Source organism: Oreochromis niloticus, linkage group LG16 (genome assembly GCF_001858045.2).
Source record: "Oreochromis niloticus isolate F11D_XX linkage group LG16, O_niloticus_UMD_NMBU, whole genome shotgun sequence".
Lineage (NCBI taxonomy): Eukaryota > Metazoa > Chordata > Actinopteri > Cichliformes > Cichlidae > Oreochromis > Oreochromis niloticus.
This window is the reverse complement of record NC_031987.2, coordinates 1,537,729-1,559,618: the sequence shown is the minus strand read 5'-3', so window position 1 is coordinate 1,559,618 and position 21,890 is coordinate 1,537,729. Positions and strand designations below refer to the sequence as shown.

Sequence of the window (21,890 nt, the reverse complement as noted above, 5' to 3'; positions counted from 1 at the left end):
AGTCATTTGAAGCAGGTGCTCTCTTTTGTCTCTCTTTGCATCTCTTAACGTGTAAAGACTCATTTTGATGTTTTTAATCACTCTGAGTCTGAGAGCACACTCCTCAACTCTACACCTGGAATAATGAAGTCCGCTCTGTGGGCCTGGGATTTGACGTGGAAGCAACAAATGAACAGGGTGACACCACAAAGTGTCATAAAAAAACAAAGTCAGACACTGAAACCAAAATAACCACATACACATTTTGCAAGCATTTTGCAGTAAGGAGAGAACTGCAAAGGTCGAACTCGAGGCGTCACGTGTCTGTTTCCCCTCAGGAAGAAGGCGGGATTTGGAAGACACGATCCAGCTGATGACCACGAGGAAAAAAAGCATGAAAAACCTGTTTGATGTCATTCAGCATGTTTGCTGCACAGGCCGACGCTGGCGGCTGAGCATGTGATGGGAAACACTGGTCTCACCGAATCTCCAGTCATTAATTTGTTTGCGTTTCTTCCGTGAACCTCGACGGACTTTTGAATAAGTGCTGCTAATGAGATAACAGATGAGGGCCGTGTGCTTGTGCGCTCTTCATAATAAACCAGAGTCACCAGATGCTGCTGCGACCGTATGAAAGGTGCAGTGTTGAAGATGCAGCAACAGGAATTATGTTCTCATAATGAACCTGTAGCTCACAGATGCTTCCTCTGTTTAATGGCTCAGCGGCTGCATTAACACATCATAAAATGTATTTTAATCAAAATAAACCGGTGGGACTGATCTGAGGAGCCGAAGGGTCTCTCACTGTGAAATGAATATTAACCAGCATGCACTGCACCCACTGGAATTCAGCACCTTTGGTTTCTAACCACAGAGACGCTTTCCAGCCAGAGGAGCAGGAAAGTGGCGATGTCACAACATCATGCTTACGCGTTCAGGTGTGTGGTTGTTCTGCATTGTTCTTGTGCACACTGTGTATTAAAACACACGTGTGACAGTATCTGATGTCGGACCAGCCTCATCGGTGACCTCAGCGCTCTGTTCATTACTCCAGGATTCATTCACAGGCAGAACAGAGACAACGTTTCCTTCTTGTTATCCAGCAGCAGGTGGGATCTTTAAAGTTGTTGTTGTGACCCTGCAGGTCGCTGCATTTGCAACATTTACATATTTATCAGCCTGTTTTTCTCGCCTGCACCGGCTCTCAGCAGGTAACGTCTTATCTGTCCACATGGATGGCGAGCACAAATAACACAGATACCTCTGAGAAACATAACTGCAGCGTCCATCTTACTTCCTGTGGCTCGTCAGGCCCGTGTTCATGTGTCTTCTCTAACTGTCCTGCTGCTCTTGTCACCGATGAAGGTGACATGTCTTGTGTCCAGGTTACAGTAATGTACAGAGTGCTGACATCCCAAACGAGACTAACACAGGACTAAACCTCTGATTAACTAACGTCTGAACATCCAAAGCAAGCTGAGTTCTTATTCATCAGAGAGGGCTCCATGCAGTTAGTCAGAGACAGCACAGTGATGAATGTTAGCCAAGAGCACAGCAAGATAAGACAGCAGCTTTACTGACACGCAGACAGACAGAGACCCCGAGCGCCATCGCCAGGTACGGGAGCATGTTTGTGTTTAGATGATTGATGTCAGACTGAAGCGCCGGTGCTGCCGATGAGTGAGGAGAGGTGCCCAGCTGCAGCACCTGAGCCCATCTGCTTCAGCAGCATTGCAGCATGATGAAGAACCCGAGGTCTGAACCCCCCCTCCACACACACACACACACACACACACACACACACACACACACACACACACACAATGCACCAGCTGCAGTTTTCTGCACAAAGCATGGAGCACACTGAAGAGCAGCCACAGCCTAGAGTCCTGTAAGCCTGTTTGCACTGCAAGCAGCGGAGAGCTTCACACGGCCTCGTGCTGTGAGAGGCTTCGACCGTACTTTTCACATTGTCAGTGATGCTGCTGTTTGCAGCTGCTGCTTGGTTTTATTAGTTCTCGACTGCAGATATGCTTCATGCTGAACCGACCCATGACCCACCACAGGTGACGGAGGAGCCTCCTCCACCTGTGCACCTGTTGCTGTTTAATTACCGTCTGCAGCTTCTATTATATATACAACATTTGTGCTAGCCAAAGAAATATGATTTGTTGTTATGAATTTACTGTGTCCCCATTGGTCAGTGAGCATGAGGTTTTATTTAAAGGCTGAATATGTTATATTTGTGCTTCAACATTAGTCAGTAAAAGTCTGGCGCCCTGCTGATAGTGTTGCTCACAGTGTGGAAGCAGCGTTAGCATGCAGGTGCAACATCAAACAGCAGCCTGTCCAAAGCCTAATTATTCCCTCTCCCAAAACAACGACACAAACAAAGAAAGAAAGACAAAAATTCCAAGCAGGTGTCCACGAAGAGGCTGAGATCCACGAAACACCCCTCCTCTTACCATTGTCCAGTAAGTAAAAGACTGGACTGCAGTGGCTGGCTCTCAGACTGGCCACAGGCTCTGGCAGGACGCGGGGGTCATTGTGAAGGGAGGTTGGGTAATGAACTGGAACAGGAGATCCAACAGAACAGACACAGACTTTTCAGGGCAACAGGGGAGAGACAAACACAGTGGGTGAACTGGGGAGAAGAGAAACTTGCAGGTAATAGGAAGGAAACAGTCGTGAGGTTATGAAAACAGAAGGTGTCATAAGAACAGCTCCATCCCACCAGCACATACCGGGAAGGTCACATACTCACAGCCATCAGTGCAACAAACCACAGCAGCACTGCTACAGCTGCTTCTACCACACCACAGGCTCATCCTACAGAGCAGCATTTTCCAGGCTTTTCCAGGTAACTTCATCCTGGAGGCGGTTTACTTCCAACCATGACACGTTGCCATAGCAACTTATATTACAGCCCTAACCTGTGCTGCAGCAGGTTACGTTCAACAGCTATGACATCACCACCTGCTAACCAATCAGTTCCTCTGAGGATTACCCACAGTCCCTGGAGGATGGCTCAAACCTCTCTGTGAGCAGAAGTCTTTCCATAATGAGCCTCAGTATTAAATATGGATAATATTCCCTCAGTATTTCCTGTCCTACAGACTAACCCACACCATCCTAACACAGCAGCACCTGTTTGTTTGAATTCTGTTCTCATGTCTCATCTTCAGCTGAAAGAATAAGAGTTCAAACGTTCTTACAGCCATTAAATATTCATTTAATAGAATAATGATTCTCCTGTGTCTGAGTGATTGAGCTGTAATATTGATAAGTCTGTTAGCTGTCTGTACCCAGCTATGCCTTATTAATAACATGGCTCACACACACACACACACACACACACACACACACACACACACACACACTAAGCACCTAGATGCTAAGCTACTGCAAACTCACAGGTCCCATTACTCACTTTGAGGAGGTGCTTTCTTACACCGGCCTCGCTCATACAGCTGAGTGTTGTGTATCTAACCATGTTTGACCCAATGCTCACGCTCACACTCTGAAGGACGCACCAGGGGAACCTGGAAAACTTCAACATGCCAGCTGGAGCAGCCAGGGATTGAACCACCAACCTCCTGATTAGTAGATGCTAATCTACACTGGTCCAGTGCTGCCACCCTTTCATGTGAATGAGCTTCAAGCTGGTTTGATAAACTCAGGGTTAGCTTATCGAACTGATGACCGCCTTCATCTGACTGCCAGATATCCTGAGTATGCTGCACTAGCATCATAGCACAGGGCCCAGATCACCACTACTTTACCCCATTTCTACTGTCTGCCACTGCATATAGTCATCAGTCATCCAGCTTCATCAGAGCACTGCTTATACGTACGCACAATAGTTTTTAACCATCATTTATAAACTGACCTGATCTGATCCTTCGTTCGGTGAGACTATTGTCACTCGTGAGTAACTTTACTGGTTTGTTAATGCTGACACTGTGGCTAAAGAAGCCTCTGACTGCAGAGACGTGACTTACTGGTACCAGTGGGAACAGTGGACCTGTACAGCTGACAGTACTGCATCAGGGGAAGAAAGCTGATTTAAGTGACTTCAAACGTGGCAGCTTTTCACTGCACAACCATGTCATAGTCGTATGTCATTCACTTACAGAGGTCGGGCCCTCGGTGAGGTTAAAGGTCAGAGGTGAATGGCCAGACAGCTCTGAGCATGGTTTAAGCTCGAAGAGGACGAGCTACGTCATCAGGAGACCAGACTGGCTGCTAAGAACAGGAAACTGAGGCTACAACTCAGAGAGACCCACGAAAACTGGGCAACAGAAGATGGAAAATATTACCTGCTCAGAAACATTCAGAGGGTGGAGTCTGAGTTTATTATGACCACAGTCTACCACCCTGTGATGGATGCTTCCAGCAGGATAACACACCACCTCACAGATCTCAGCCCAACTGAGCATCTTTGGCATGTTCACATCACGGATGTGCAGCAGCTGTGTGAAGGCTTCCAGCACTTTGTCCAGTCTGAGCCAACGGGTCCAACCTGGTACCGCAAGGTGTACCTAATAAAGTGGCCATAGGTCCTGTGTTTGTATTAGTGTGCAGAGCAAAGCTGTGTGTTACCACGGTGCTGGAGGTGATGACATCACAGGGGTACGCCACACATTCAGACATCGCTGAGTGGAGACATCATAAAGATATCTAAATATATAAAAATAAAGAAATGCTGCCATTCAGTTTATATGTTTTTAATAAAATAATGTTTTTTGTTCCTTTTTTGCAAAATGAACTACAACTAAATTAACGTTCCTGAAAGCTAGCTATTTCTTAACTTTGTGGCGGGTGTGAGGGAGCTGGGAAGCATCTCCCTCACTAAGGCGAAGAACACACTGTCTGATACGAAGTTTCGGTTTTGTTATGCTTTTATTTTGAAGTCCACTAGCTGCTCCCTCTTTTGAGGTCAACTTCCTGAAGGCCTGATTCATGGATTGCACACATGATTAACACATGGCTAATGACGTTCACCCGTCTGTTGCTGCTGCTTTATTATTTTCACTGGTGGTACATGTGTATTATTAGTTAAACACCATGGTTATGATTAATATTATGAAACTCTCTGGTTTAATGATAGGGTTTTTAACACTGCTGAATTTTGAATTTTACTTTTATTTTCTGATTTTAAAATAAAAACCACAAAACAAATAAAAACCTCCCGAGTGACCGTGGAGGCTCGAGGAGTATTTAAAGGAAAGCATCAGTGATTTAAGCATGTGATGAACTTTATAATGAATTTAACTGTTTCTCTGCAGGTTAATTAGGTTAATTAGTGCTTACATGGGTTTGTACATTACACAGACATGGCTGTAGAAAACCCTCCAGCAGGGTTTAGCTGAAAAATGTGTATTTAAGCTTCTTTTAAATGTGATCAAACCCCACCTTTCCCCTCAGGTGCTAAATATACCCCGTGGGGTCACGCAGCGTGGGGTCACGCAGCGTGGGGTCAGGTGCCGAGTGCTCACGTCTCGTCTTGTTAGTCCATTTTTTGAAGGACCAGGTCAAGCCACGCTACAGCGACATGTCGCGTACTGCTCCCAGAGGAAATCTAATACATGACCTCGACCCAAACAACACACCTCAGGACATTAAAGAGAAGACAACGGGAAGGATGTGAAGGGAGACAGCTTTGAGGCCAGAGAGGGGGCCAATTACTGGGCCTAATGACAAAAGAGAGAGACGGGAGAAAGGTCAGGAACAAGAGGGGAAAGCTGTGCTGAGAAGTGAGAGAGAAGCTCCCTGTTATTGACACGTGGGGTGAATCAGGACGATGGCTGGCTGCCTTAATAAGCTGTCCACAGTCTGTTTATGGCATTGAACAGATACAGCACAACAGGTGTGCCGGGGACAGGCGGACAGCCTCTAATGGCCACAGAGCAGGGCTGAAGATGATATTCAGCAGGAGAAAACAAAGCGTGAACTCTGCACCTGTCGGGCACAGCGCGGCCAGCTTTGTCTGCGGGCGCAACTTTTAATACATTTCACATCTGCGCTGCATTAATATGAATGACTTCAAACCTGATTTAACTGACATTTAAAGCCCGGCTGTGCTGCTCTCAGCTATTGCTAACATTTCTTATAATTATGAACCTCAGCCCCCCCTTCCCCCAGCGTTTAACTGTTAAAGCAAATCAGACACACTCATGCAGCGTCATGCCGCATCTGTCCACGTGCTTTTCATCCACCGCTCCATAATTCTTCTCCTTTTCCATCTCTTTAATTAACAAGCGACAGGCCTGTAATAGGACAGAATGACCATGACCTCGTCCACATCACAATGCTGAGAGACTCCTCGCCACAGCAGCAAAGAACAGCTCGTCCTGGATCTGTCATGCTGTTGTTATCCTCTCCTTGGGAGGCTCAAAGGCAAGGCTGCAGAGTCCACGTGACAACAAACCGAAAGTGTGTATCTGTGTGTCTTTACACAACAATCACAGGAAAACCATCGACGAGCAGCAGATTGTGGACAGCTGAGGAAAATTAATGATGCATCCACAAAATGCATTTGGTGGGATTTTATGTTAGTGTTCGGTCTCCTGTGGACACGGACACAAGCAGAGTTTTAATAAAGCTGTCACTAAACAACGGCTGGCTTGTCGTTTTTAGCATTTGGCTCCATCTAGCCAAATGGCTCCATCACAGACCTGGACCCATCAGGCCCACGTGGATCCGGTCTGACACCAGACTACATGCATATACTGAAGGATCAACGACAGGACAAGAGGAACGGTCTCTGCATTGCTGGTTGGAAGGCAGGGATCAGTTTTAGAATCCTGTGAATGACTTTGGTGAAAAATCAGAAAGCTTTGAGCCCCGAGGAAAAGACAAAAACATCAAACTGAGCATTTGCATGAAACAGCGATCCTTCGTGTGCATAATCAATGAAAAATGATCCCCAGCAATGATATCTCACACAAAGATCAACTGTGGCTGCAGTTTTTCTGTCACACACAGAAACAAAAATGAATTAAAGAACTACTGAGTTGTTGTTTTGCAGGTTTAATCGAGTCATTAAAACACAGTTCAATTATCCTCCTTTCTTTAAAAGCCACCAAAGCAAAATCAGCCATCGAGGCAAACTGAGGGATGATACGATGGCACAAAGTGCTTTGACGCCTGTACTCGTGCTGAAGCTGCTGAAGTTTCCTCTGGAACACTCCAGGTTTTATACAGTAAGATTACCTGATGTGGTACCTGGGCTCCTATAGTTCTCTGTTTCCTATCCCCTGTTTTTATTTTCCCGTCTGTTACATGAGCGTAGGATTCGGAAACACTGAATATGATTTGGTTGATTTTTTACCTGAAGCCTTACAAACCCGACAGAGCCCGGAGGACACGGCGTGCCAGCCTGGCAGGGCAAGCACAGATCTACACACTCGTTTCCTCTGAGAGACACAAAAACACCTGCTGGGAAATGTTGTCATCTCTTCTTCATCCATTACACATTTCTGCCTCATTGTCTTCAGCTGCACTGATCCCATCCAGAGACAAGCTTTCAGATGTGCTTCTATCACATCTGAAGTTATATTTCCATAGTGTGATGCTGAAACTCGATGCCAGTGACATCATGATGAGTATGAATACAAACATCCGATATGTTTAGGTTTTATTTTTATCACACGATCATCTTGCAGGAAGCATGTGTGCTGAATCATGCAGTCACATGATGAAGGCAGTTTTCACAGGACTCTTTCCTTTTCTCAGCCATGCAGCTGTTGCTGGGATCATTTTCACGTTAGCCCCTTTTCCATTGGTACCGACCCTGCTCGACTCGCCACAACTCGACTCGGATCGACTGGTTTTCCCATTACAGTCGAGTACTACCTGATGTGCGAGGTCGTCGTTGTCCGAGTGTCGCTAGACATAATTAGCATGTGACAAGGAGGCTAACGACGGTGGTCGTTACCTCGACGACGATACTCCTGCTGCTCGGTCTGTGGCCTTTCGTCAGACTCGGGGAAGCAGTTGTTTTTTTGTAGCCATTTCCTCGTTGCCGGGTTTCCAAAGATGGGAGTTTTGATTGGACAAAACGCTCTCGTGACTCATCGGGTGACGTCACATTTTACTACCTGCTCGGATCGCTTGAAACCCCGCCCTGTCACGGTCCGTGGGAGCAGCTGTGGGGACTGTGTTTTGGATGGTTCAGCGGCTCTCTCTTGGGCGGAGCCGCCCGCCTCGCACCTGAGCCTTGTTCGCTCTCGATCACAACGAACTATTCAAGCCAGCGTGACCTGCTACTCATCGCCAATTGGTTCAGTCACCTACTGTGGTACCTAGGCCCCGCCTGCACTCCATTCTTCCTTCCTTCCCGCCATCCCCGACGTTCGTGAGTACTCAAGGAACCATTCCCCCTCTCAGACTCACTCTCTGTGGATTCTCCCACAGGAAACACCACCCCCACCCCACCCCACCCCCTAAGAGATTCAGGTCCAGGTTGAAGCTCTTCAACCTGGACCTGCATGTAAGCCGACTGCACCACTGTCCTGACTCACCTGCTCCCTTACCTGTTCACTAATCGTTTCTCTGTCTGTTACAGTCTCCCACAGCTTTGATCACAGCTTCTCAGAACAGCCTCTCTCATAAGCTGTTCCCGCTTCCTCCCGCTCCTGCATCACTCCCGTTTTTCTTGTTTTTGACTGACCCCTCTGTAAATAAAGTCTTGTATATAGTTCTCAGTGAGTGCACTGAATCTGATCCCAGTCAGAGCAGGTACTATTATAGTACATGGTATTATAATCTAATGGAAAACCCTGAAAACTGTGGCGAGTCGATCCGAGTAGGTACTAATGGTGTTGACGACCCAGTTTCAGTCAAGCTTTAGCGGCTGGACGGGCAGTTCATAATCCACTCAGTGACTGCAGGTGCCCAGATCCTCACCCCTCCACCACGGGGCTGACAGTTGGTTTGATGCTTGGTTTTCTCCTAATGTGTTGTTTACATGCAGCTTTGCAAACCCAAGCTGTGCTGCCACGTTCTTTCTCCTGCAGCCCTTCCATCATTTACCCTGCTGACCGAGGCCTGTAGAGTCTGACCTGTGGTGCTAAAACCTCGGCTTCTACAGAGCTAACCAGGAGCTGACCTGGCTGCTACTTCTCTTAAATCCTGTGGTGGACTTTATCACAGGAGTCCAGGTGAAAACTTTGTTCTTCACATGACGATACATCCTCGAGTATTTGCTACAAGTAATGATAAGATGCCAGCCAATTTACAACTCAAAGAAAAACTAATAATAAAAATAATGCAGTGTCAATGATACAAAATAAGAATCTAAACCACTCTGATGATGTTACTGCTGCTCATTAACATGCATGCTGTATCTCCACTGCAGTCTGCCGTATCAGTGTTAGTGAAAGACAAACATGTCAAAGGAAACGACCGAGCTGATGGAGCGTGCAGCGTTCCTTCTTCTTCACCTTTGGGAAACACGGTCACCACACGACTTCAGACTAAAGGACCAACCAGCTGAGACAAACCCAGTATACTCCACCTAAGGAGTGCTAGCACTTCTCTGAAACAGCAGTGAACAGAGTGGCGCTCTCACCACGTGACGACGCTCTGGTGACGAGGTGACCACAGGCTGTAACTCAAGTTTAAAGACAAAGCATCCCATCCACAAAGACTCAGTGCCAATCAAAGACATTTGCATTCAGGGAATGAAGGATTGGTGGCTGCTGGTGCGTGTCTGTGTGTGAGTGTGTAAGCAGGTTACCTGAAGTGGGCGACTTGCTCCTCTCCATGTCAATCGACTGCTGGTTGTCAGTGAGTTCAGTAAGGCCTGCAGCAGCCGACAGGAAGAAGAAGCAGCACACGCAGTGTGTCAGATTATTTGAAGCACGCCGGTCATGCAGATTAAGCAGACGTCTGATTGGTAGAAGTCAGCCACTCTAAGCCCAAAGAAAGAGTGCAGCTAGCAACAATGCTTCATCATTACATCATTCCTCACGAGGTCAGCCTCGAATATTTGCTCTTTGCTTTTTTATCAGTATTCAACGTGCCTTCGATGGGCAGAGTGGCTGATTACTGATGCGACCTGCACTACAATCAGATTTAACATCTTTTACCAGCTTGCATTGAAATTCAAAAAGCATGTAGTGCAAATCTCATGATAAAGTGGAATAAATATTGAACACACCAAACAGCACACACACACATTCAAACAGGATCATATTCAGTCACATGCAGCAAGCACGAGCCAACATGGAGTCGAACCGTTTGTAAAAACTGCCACAAACACTGAGATTTCTAACTCAGCCCTCAAAGCCCGACTGCAGATGTGGGCTGTTTGAAGCAGCGTTCATTAAGGACTCATTAACAGCCTCGCAGAGGCGTCACAGTTCAGAAAATTTGGACTTCTTTAATTATTTGGCTTCAGTCAAAGGCTCTGCCAAACATTGGTGATGCCAATAGTTTATGCTGACGTTACAAATGACTGAAGCGACTGAGAGGGACCCTCATTAAACTTTCCTCTGTAACCATAGTTAGCTTCGATAACCCCACTGGCTTTAGTTAAAATATACATCACATGGATAATGCATTATTTATAACTGTGCTTGCTCAGCTGTCTCAAAGAAGTGTCTCTTCTTCTGCAAAGGACAGACTGCTGGACATGACTGGAATAGACAAAGCTCTGCAGGTGACGTCTCGCTTTATCCCAGTCATGTCTTTGGTTTGTCCCTGGGCTTCGAGTCTGTGTCAGTTCTTGTGGCAATCATCTGTACCAAACATCATGTCCTACTATGTCCATCAAAACACCAACCCACACCCCCCCACACACACACACACCGACTCCCCCGGCCTTTGGGAAGGCCCGACTTACTCTGATAGGATGTACGGATCCTTTTCTTTGAATCTGAATAAAAGTTAGACAGGCCGCGCATGCAAAACTCTGTCAGGCAGGCCCGCATGCCCACACCAGCAGCCACAGAGTCACCAAAGTAGGAGGAGGAGGAGGAGGAGGAGGAAGGAGTGGTGGAAATAAGGAGTAGGGTTTAAAGCAAGGAGAGGTTAAAGAGGACAAGAGGGTGGAAACAGAAGAGTGTAAGTGAGGTGGGTTCAAAGGAAGAATGGCAATAATGAGAAAAGAAGGAATGTTAGTGAGAGGAATGCATGAGGATGATGGGAAGGGTGGATGAGGAGGGCGGAGGGTGGGGAGAGAGAGGAGGCAGGGGGGGAGAGAAGAACACACAGGCTTAGAGAGGAAAAGAAAGTGAGAGCAAGCAGCAAGTGAGATCGTGTCAGGGAAGGGCACAAGAAATACCCGCTACTCCAGCAAACCCAGAACTGCTGGTGTCACTGGTGTTAGCAGGGAACATGTCATTACCAGCAGCGCAGCATGGAAACCAAGCTCGGTTGTCATTTAATCATCTGCATTGTGACATCATTCTTAGAAATAAATGCCCACATTTGATCGCTTTCACACTCATACACATGTGTGTGTGATGACAACAGCTAAAGATGTGGTGGGAGGCACAGGAAGTGTTCAGACTGCTCAAAGACACTCGGAGTGGGCACCCGGCACTGGCCTTTTGGCTGTGCTCTCAAAGTCTGGTCTTGAGCCTTGTGTGAACCGGAGCACAGTAAGTGCCTCAGATCAGCACGGCACCACCCGCAGCACAGAAAAGGGCATGTTTGCCCGCTTCTATTTTCCCTTCTGTCTCCACATTGATTTTAAAGAGCTCACACAGAAAGTGTAGGGTGCAACAGCATATGAAAAAATCACCAGAGTATTTTCAGCTCACCTGTGGGAATTACGCAATAAAACGAGCACTTGCTGCAAGTTCTTCTGAAATATTTACCACCAAGTTGGTGCCTGGTCCAAAAAAGAGACGGCCTCCATTTTACACTGTGATTCCTAAACGGTGGGTCTGAATACGGCTCAAGCACGTTAAATATGATTAAGATGCTTCAGAGGCCGTCACCAGACGAGATCAGCGGCAGAGAAAAGGAGGAGGGATCAGAAACACCTGTGTGGCTCGAGCACGGCTAACAACAGACTGAGAAATCAAATGACAACATGCATATGATGCTCATGTGGAATGACACGCAACCTGTTAACATGCACTTCATATCACAGTGCAGCTCTACGACAGGCAGAGATGGGCAGGTGTCCTTGTGTTTGTGTGTGACTGTGTGACAGGCAAAGAGGAAGGACAGAAGATCCAGGCCGTCGTGGTGTTACAGATATCTGATATTACTGTGTCAGTGTCATTAACGTCTGCTCTCGTTTGCTTTCCCCACTCTGAGGGTTCTGTCCGAACCTCACCTTCATCAACCAAATGCTAACGATGTGCTAACTGCGAGGCTAATGTCACGTTTTCTGTTTTCGGTCAGCTGAGAGGAGTTTAAACACCACCAGTTATTCTCACTAGTTTTTAATGCTGTGCCTAAAACGTCCGTTTATTAAAGATGTTTTTATTTCAGTTGGTTTGTATTTTCTGTCTCTGCAGTCCATTAAGCTCTCGAGGCCACTGCAGAGTCATCCTGTTCAAAGTGGGACATTATTACATTACACACTAAAATACCTGCATTACTAACAAAGGCTTAACATGTCAAACCCCTGAAATCATTTCAGAAAATGCACTTTAATACGTTTGCATTTTGTTTCCAAGAGTTGTTACATTAAAAGTTTTGGAAGTTAAATTTTGTTTCTAAAATAATAAGAATGCAGTTTGTAAAGTAACACATTAGAAAACAGCAGCAGGCAGAGCCGTGTTTTTAAATTAATATATATTTATATATTCAATTAATATATTATTATATAATAATAAAAGTACTTTATAATTATAATGTAACTGAATGCAAAATATTATGAAAACTAAGAGTCAGGGCTGAGTAGTGCATATGTTAACAGCACCTGAACAGCAGTGATTGATTAACAGTAATGATTGATTAACAGTAATGATTGATTAAATATTGATGGAATATAATGAAACTGTCATATCTGTCACGCACTAGATCAGAAGAGACAGAAAGAAAAGAAGATAGAGGAGCAGAGAAAAGATCAGATTCAGCGTCAGATTCAGTATCAGGTGTGTGTGTGAGTGTGTGTGTGAGTGTGTGTGTTACCTGAGGTGGACTGCCTGTTCCTGCGGGGGGAACGGGTAAGGCGCTGGTAGGGGTCGGTGCTTCCGTACAGATCCAGTGTCGACATACATAATATGACAGTTTTTTGCAAGTAGTCCACCACCGCCAGGCCGTTACAATTCCCGAACGCCAGGCTGGACACGAACACAACGTCAGGAGGGAAGACACAACCACACACACACACACACACACACACACACACACACACAGACATTAAGAGTTGTGCCAAGTAACATGAAAAACGCTGTCAAATTAAGGGTGAATTAAACAGTCTGCTTTTATTCCATGTTTCTAATACTGATCCCAGAATTCCCACATGACTGATCGTCACCTGCCATGCATTGCTGCTGTGGAGCATCAGGATAAAGGAATCAACAGAGATTAGATGGCACGAGTTTGTCTTTGCATATTTACATCAGTCGCTGATTCTTCAGCTGAGAATCATCCAGACTGTCGTCTCTACTCTGTCAATCTCACTGAGTCAGTAATGAAACGTTTGTTCATCAAAATATGGATTAAAGTGCGTTCTTAGATAACACAATTACAACACAATTATAAAAGATATTTACATATCAATCATGAAACCATTCAGGACTGAAGTGAATAAGATACAATGTGACTCCACAGTAAAGACAACATAAAGAATAAAGTCAAAGGATAAAAATGTCAAAGATATCAAATCTGTAATTAAATGTCCAAGAAAGAAACCTAAAATTCATCTTTAGCAGTGACAGAGCGAGTCGACGAGTCCTCACAGCAAACCCTCGATCGGCTGCTGTCCTCGAGCGTGAGGTGGATACACTCATTACTATTATTATTATTATTATTATTACTAGTAAGTAACAAGGAAAAGATGAAATCAGTTGTAAATGTGATGAGCAGCCAGTGTAAAGTCACTGAACCATTAATGAGTTCAGTTTTCTTGGTTCTTGGAACAAATCTGCTGCTTTCCAATAATATGAATCAGATTTATTGATTTCTGTCTATTAAATGAAAACGATAATAATGTAAAAAAGCACTGATGATGATCTGAGTGTCACTACAAACTCAGAGTTGACTGAGTCCTCACAGTATTCCTCAGGTACCCGCAGCAGCACCAATGACTTTCTTTATATGTTTTTATGTGTATTTAAGATTTCTGACCTTTCACGTGGACTGATGAAGGACAGAGGGAGGACTCGGTGCTGGGATGCAGCTTGTCTGAACCAACGATCGGTATCTGAGCTTTTCTTTCTTCCTGTAAAAGTAGCACCTATGCTAGGTAGTAGAGCTAGCTCCTAGCTGCTGGGTGGTAGAGCTCCCGGTGAAACATCCACACAGCACAGCAGTGGGACGAAAGTGGAAAATTATGTCCTGTACTCTATGCAAATATCTTCAAGACACGTTTGAAAAGAGGCTACAATGTTACACTATTCTACATATGCTCAGTGTTGGGGAGTAACAGAATACATGTACCGCTGTTACGCATTTAAAATACAAAATATGAGTAACTGTATTGTCTATATATATGTTACAGTTACCGTTTAAAAGGGTGGTATTCAGAATACAGTTACTTTGTTGAAATAATGGATTACACGACGGTCTTTTCCTGTGTCATATGTTAGGCTATGTCACCACGCAGGTGGAAACCCAAACAAAAACAAAAGAAGAGGCTCTAACGCCTGTGTCTCAGTCTCACGGCCCACGTCACCTCTACTTGCGGCCCCCATAATGATGTGAAGAATTATTTTTAAAAATGATTTAATATGAAGGCAACAGGCAGAGTGTTACAGGCATGGCCCTAAAGAGTGTAGCCTGATGGGCAGTGTAGTCCGTGCTGCAGGGAGAATGGACTGTCATACCCGTGATGTGTCTGTGAGCGAGGGAGGGAGAAAAAGGAAAAGTCCGAGCTGTCACTGAGCAGAAACGGGAGCTGGAAGCATGTAAATATAATAATAACCACTGCAGCCAAGAAGAGTGCCTGACGAGCCCAGCTGTAAGTAAGCTATTAAGACTCGACTGTACACTGTGTTCGTGTTTTCCTCTGAAACAATAAGCTCCGTTGGAGCCTTTCAACGCCTCTCTCTGTCTCTAACTAGCAAAGTTGACCCAGACAACAAAGTAAAGCTAGTTTTCGGCTACGAGCCCGACACGAACCCGACGTATCAGCCAGAGGTCCCTTTACTACGGTTCGGAGCTGCGGACCTGTTTTATATACGCGCGGAATAGTTTTCTATACGAGATCGCTGCAAAAAGTGCAGCCTTACCTAATGTCCACCTACTGTTACTCATTTATATTAAGGTTTAAACATCTGGTTGGTGTTGGTATGGAGAGTAACCTTCAGTAATAGTAATAAATCACACAGCAATAGGACATTCATGTAGTTGTAAAAAGCATGATAATATATTAAGTAATCCAAAGTATTCAGAATACGTTACTCTCATTGAGTAACGTAACGGAATACGTTACAAAATACATTTTGGGGCATGTAATCTGTAATCTGTAGTGGAATACATTTTAAAAGTAACCTTCCCAACACTGCATATGCTACAATATTGTGAGCACACCACACTTTCACTGACCCGAGCTACAAGGAGAACTAATGTCCAACGGGAGCACAGCCGGCCCGTGGAAACCATTTAGAACAATGTCTGTGAAGGTTCTCAGTCATCCAGGTCATCGTAGTCAAAGGAATTTACAAAGAAAAGCGTCTGGACTTCTTTAAGTTGCTTGAAGACGTTTCACCTCTCATCCGAGAAGCTTCTTCAGTTCTAAGGTCAAATGGCCGAGAGTCCCAGATCTGACCTCAGGAATTCACATGACAAGGTGGGGCCAGGTTTCACAATGAGCTCACCCGAAACCCTGGCTGATTAGGTCCCACACCCACTTTCACACCTTGGCTCATGTGATTAGAGGATCACCAGGGGGTCCTTTGTCCCTCTTTGGGGGGATACTCCCACTGGGTTTAAATCTGGGACTCTCGGCCATTTGACCTTAGAACTGAAGAAGCTTCTCGGATGAGAGGTGAAACGTCTTCAAGCAACTTAAAGAAGTCCAGACGCTTTTCTTTGCAAATTCCTTTGACCATTTAGAACAATCACTATTAAAAAGCCTCATTAACTTATCAACATCTGGCCTTGACAATATATTCCCAACAGCTGCAGCTGGACGATACGTTTCTGGGAACTACACGTGACATTTTATTAAGACTGGGTTTTAAGCTTGAACCCAGAGGAGACAGAGCTGAGTCCTTATTGTGACATCAGCAGGAAAGCAGGCTGCTGTGCCGAGCACGTCTCACTGACATCCTAATGTTACTCTGCTCTGTGTGTGTGTCTGTGAGAGTGTGTGTGTGAGAGTGTGTGAGTGTGTGTGTGTGCGTGTGTGTGTGAGAGTGTGTGTGTGTGTGTGTGTGTGTGTTCTGCTCAGTATGTGAGACAGGCACCAAAAAACTGGATAATCAATTGCTGCAATTTCACTTAAGCTATGAAAAGCTTCAGAGGAGAGATTCAAATGGTGCGACTGCCTTGACCTGCAGAGAGCTTTTCTGAAAACTCCTCTGTTATTGGTTTCTGCCCATAAAGCTTCTATTCACAGCAAAGCCAGACAAGTGGTCTCAAACCCTCTGAGCTCAGGAAGTCATTCAGCTCCTGTTTGACTTCAGCACAACATATAATCATTGTCCACATCCAGTAAGTTACTTTAAAATAACAAAAGCAGCAAGAAGAAGGCGATGTGCTCGTGTTTGTTGCTGCTTGTCACGCCTTACTCCATTCAGTGTTATGGTTACGGTCACAGGACATATGGTGTTTTTCTCAGCTTGGCTCGCAGGTGTTACATTTGTCAAGAAAGCTTGAGAACACATTTAAATAATTTGGTCACATTACATGAACTGCTGGCAGTAACAGCAAAATTACAAAGCTTACACATGGCCCATTATCATATTTACACCCTCCCTCCAGCCTCACAGTATGATACAGTACAAATACTGCAAATACCAACTCAATACTGCACAAAGCGCGTATACACAGACCAAGAGCCAACTATAAACCTTTTAGTGCGCAATGGGCCAACCAGCGTGCAGCCTGTTACAGTCGCTCCTGCTTTTTCTCTTAGTTTAGCTCTGTTTTCTTACGTATTCTTTTTTTTCTGACTTGTATTTTCATTGGCCGTGGAACTATTACTTTTATCAAGGAACGGGACCGCGGCACATCTCCTACACGCGCGGACTGTTTACTCCAGAGATCAGCTGATCGCCCTGATGCCGGCCGGCTCGCTGGCCAGACCTGCAGAAGTACCAGCTGAAATTTGGAGAAAAACACATCGGGGATGCAGAGGTCAAGGACAGAAGAGAAGAAAGAAGGAGACGGTGAGACAGCGGAGGCTCAAAGCGAGGAGGAGGTATAAACCGTGTCTGCCGTCTATCGTAATGGGAAATGTGCGATCGTTATCGAATAAAATCGACGAGCTCTCAGCACTGGTACGGAGTCAGAGGGAATACCGAGAGTGTAGCCTGATGTGTTTCACTGAATCATGGATGCACCAGGACGTTCCCGACGAGAATGCTTCCGTGGAAGGCTTCCACACTGTTCGGGCGGACAGGGACAGCATCGCTAGCGGTAAGCGGAAAGGAGGTGGGCTTGCTGTTTTAGTTAACAACCGGAGGTGTAACCCCGCCCACATAACAATCAAAGAAAGGATTTGTTGCCCGGACATTGAACTATGTGCTGTTGGACTCAGGCTGTATTATTTACCCAGGGAATTCTCTCATGTCATCTTGGTGGCTGTTTATGTTCCTCCCTCTGCTAACCCCACAGCTGCATATGACACTATCCACTCTGCCATAGCCCGGTTACAGACTCAGCACCCGAGTGCCTTTATTGTGATCTCGGGTGACTTCAACCATGTATCACTGGACAATACACTACCAACATCAGACAATATGTGGCCTGTCCCACCAGGGGAGAGAAAATTTTAGACCTTCTGTATGTTAATGTCAAGGATGCATACAGCTCCTCCTCCCTCCCCCCACTTGATAGGTCAGATCATAACCTGAGTCACCTCACCCCACACTATGTGCCAATTGTGAGGAGGGAACCTGTGACCACGAGGAGCATTAGGAGGTGGTCAGAGGAGGCCTTAGCGGAACTACAGGGCTGTTTGACCGACTGGGAGACACTCTGTGAGCCTCACGCCGAGCACATCAACGGGCTTACTGAGTGTATCACAGACTACATAACTTTCTGCACCGACTCCATTGTTCCAGCTCAGACAGTTCATTGTTACCCGAATAACAAGCCGTGGGTGACTAAGGACATCAAAGCTCTCCTCAATGACAAGAAGAGGGCTTTCAGAGGGGGCAATAAAGAGGAGGTGAGGAAGGTCCAGGTGCTACTAAAGGACAAGATCAGAGAGGCTAAGGACAATTACAGGAGGAAGCTGGAGTGGAAACTCCAGCAGAACAGCATGAGAGAGGTGTGGAGAGGCATGAAGACCATCACTGGATTCAGGCCAACCAACAGCAGGGGAGCTGAGGGAGGTGAGAATAGAGCTGATGAGTTGAATCTGTTTTTCAATAGATTCGACACCACAGTGTCTGCTCACACCCCCACAACCTCACCTGTAGTCAGCCTGGAGTCCAGAGCCACACCCCTGTGTCAGCCTCTCTCGTCACATGGCGCTGTTGCCTCCTGTGAGATTCCTGACACCCCTCCCCCACCCGTCACCTTCACTCAATACCAGGTTCAGATGCAAATGAGGAGACTCCACTCAGGCAGGTCTGCTGGACCAGACGGAGTGAGTCCCCGCGTCCTCAGGGCCTCTGCCCCCCAGCTGTGTGGAGTCTTTCATCAACTGTTTATGCTCAGTCTGAGTCTGCAGAGGGTCCCAGTGATGTGGAAGACATCATGCCTCGTCCCTATTCCAAAGACGCCACGTCCCAGTGGCCCCCAGGATTACAGGCCCGTGGCACTGACCTCCCCCATCATGAAGACCCTGGAAAGGCTCATCCTGGACCAGCTGCGACCCATCGTCACACCACATCTGGATCCCCTTCAATTTGCTTATCAGCCTCGTCTCGGAACAGAGGACGCCATCATCTACCTGCTGTCCACGCCCACCTGGACCAGCTGGTGAGCACTGTGAGGGTCATGTTTTTTGACTTTTCCAGTGCTTTCAACACCATCAGGCCGACCCTCCTGGGTGATAAGCTAACAGCGATGCAGGTGGATGCTTCTCTGGTGTCCTGGATTGTTGATTACCTGACAGGAAGACCACAATATGTACGTCTCCCACAGTGTGTGTCTGACAAGGTAATCAGCAACACAGGGGCACCACAGGGGACTGTCCTCTCCCCCTTTCTCTCCACCCTCTACACCACAGACTTCAGCCACTGCACAGAGACCTCCATCTTCAGAAGTTTCCTGATGACTCTGCAGTGGTTGGATGCATCAGCAGGGATGATGAGACAGAGTACCGGGCTGTGGTCGACTCCTTTGTCACGTGGTGTGAGCAGAATCATCTGCAGCTCAACGTGGCAAAGACCAAAGAATTGATCGTGGACTTCAGGAAGACCAGGAAACACTTGACCCCTGTTTCAGTCCAGGGGGTCAGTGTTGACATTGTGGAGGACTATAAATACCTTGGAGTACACATTGACATTAAACTGGACTGGGCTACAAACACCACAGCACTTTACAGGAAGGGTCACTGTTGTGGCCAGTGCGATCCTCTATGCTGTTGCATGCTGGGGGAGCAGGCTGAGGGTCGCAGATGCCAACAGACTCCATAAACTGATTCGTAAGGCCAGTAATGTTGTGGGGGTGGAGCTGGACTCCCTCAAGGTGGTGTCGGAGAGGCGGATGTTGTCCAAGATAAAGACAATGTTGGATAACACCTCCCACCCACTCCATGACATGCTGGTCAGTCACAGGAGCACGTTCAGTGAGAGACTGAGATTACCCATGATGCACCACTGAACGACACAGGAAATCATTCCTGCCTGTGGACATCACCCTGTACAACTCATCCACTTAACACACTGTTTACTGCAACAGCTACACCCTTCTTGCACATGTTCTTTTCAGCTATTTATTAATAAGTGACTTTTATGTATATATATGCCTGTGTATATTGTGCTATATTGTCTGTCTTTGTTAATGTTTGTTTATAATGGAGCACTGTAACAAAAGATAATTTCCCCTGGGGATCAATAAAGTATTCTGATTCTGATAAACACATATGTGTTAAGCCGACCCCTCTTACTGCCACATGCATGTTCTTCTCCTGTTGCATCACTGTTGCTGTTTATAATCTGGCTATTTTCAGAAAATGAGAGTCAAACGTCCTCAGTCTGTGCAGGTTTGGTTCCCTGCACACTTCACAGCCATGCTTTTACTGTGCACTGATGCCTGTTTTTATTGGTGATGGCCAAACATATGGAAATGGATAATAAAAGCCTACTGTTTGCTAAATATTCCTAGTTTGGACTCATAGACAGACACCGAGCCTCTCAGGACAGAGTGTTATGCCTCTGAAACTCACAGGCCGTAGGCTGAGTTGATGTCCAGGCTGGTGATCTGCTGTGGAGGTTCACCATCTACCCAGAGGAGCTGGATGACCAACTCTGACTGGTAGCCAGGAGGAACCCGAACCGCCCGGTCCTTCACCCTGAAACAGATAAAGAGGGCAGCTTTTATCAACAGCTAATGAGGAATGATGTTGGAATGAGGAGTAAGGGTCCAATTTACCCTCAAACACCTGGCAGAGCTTAAATACACAACACTCGTGGCTCAAGAGTTGGGAGTTCGCCTTGTAATCGGAAGGTTACCGGTTCGAGCCCCGGCTCGGACAGTCTCGGTCGTTGTGTCCTTGGGCAAGACACTTCACCCGTTGCCTACTGGTGGTGGTCAGAGGGCCCGGTGGCGCCAGTGTCCGGCAGCCTCGCCTCTGTCAGTGCGCCCCAGGGTGGCTGTGGCTACAACATAGCTTGCCATCACCAGTGTGTGAATGTGTGTGTGAATGGGTGAATGACTGGATATGTAAAGCGCTTTGGGGCCCTTAGGGACCATAAAAGCGCTATATAAATACAGGCCATTTACCATTTACCACTGGCATGCACTGTAACGTGCCTCAGCAAGTCATTAGACCATCATGCAACACCAGAGTGGTTTTCTTGACTTGATTGTACTTGAAGTCTACTCTGCTGCAGATATTTCAAACAGAAATCTCGTAGTTTACAGATATCTTACTTGAGGCAGGGGATGCTGTCTTTGATGCCCTCCGGTGTCCTGCTGCCTGGGCTGGCTGGGTGTTGGTGTTGGTGGTGATGGTGCGGTTGGGGTGAGTGGGAGCCGGTCTCTGAGAAGCTGGGATTGTTTTCATTCTCTGATGGAGAGATGACGTCCTCCGAGTCACACTGCAGACGCACCTCTAGAGACTGAAACATGAGAGGAGACTCAGGGAACGTGTCTCATCAAGACTGGGCTTCACCTTCAGTCTCTGTACATCACCTGACCACTTTAAGCACTCACCACTATCTGAGTGTTGGCATCATATTTGCTGAAACGATAGAGGATGATGTGAGCTGAGATGCCGACCACGCAGAAGATGCGACTCTGAGGGCACCAGCTGACCATCTGAATAGCAAATGGGTCTTCTTCCACCAGCTCGGCGGCACGGCCCTCGCCTGGCTTTGGCTTCTCGAACACTTTGGAGGTCTTCATCTTGTACAACATCTGCAGCGTGACTGCACAGAGACATCTCAGTTAAAGCACAGTGCAAAGCATGCACGTGGTGATATCCCGACAGCTTTATG

General features: G+C 46.4%; 1 protein-coding gene across 16 annotated transcripts in view; it reads right to left on the bottom strand.

Annotated features, from left to right (window-relative positions):
- The window catches only part of stxbp5l (syntaxin binding protein 5L), a 140,632-nt gene that overhangs the window by 19,273 nt on the left and 99,469 nt on the right, over positions 1-21,890 (bottom strand). For 4 of the 16 annotated variants that reach the window (XM_005450386.3, XM_005450387.3, XM_013270221.3 and 1 more), the window contains exons 15-20: positions 21,607-21,821; positions 21,325-21,512; positions 20,618-20,743; positions 13,078-13,229; positions 10,829-10,897; positions 9,722-9,787 (exon numbers count right to left, since the gene is read on the bottom strand). In XM_005450386.3, the coding sequence (XP_005450443.1) occupies positions 9,722-9,787; positions 10,829-10,897; positions 13,078-13,229; positions 20,618-20,743; positions 21,325-21,512; positions 21,607-21,821 (816 nt within the window). Of the gene's footprint in view, positions 1-2,444; positions 2,583-9,721; positions 9,788-10,828; positions 10,898-13,077; positions 13,230-20,617; positions 20,744-21,324; positions 21,513-21,606; positions 21,822-21,890 lie in introns of all 16 variants that reach the window. The other 12 variants (XM_005450388.3, XM_005450389.3, XM_005450390.3 and 9 more) reach the window with 6 other exon arrangements.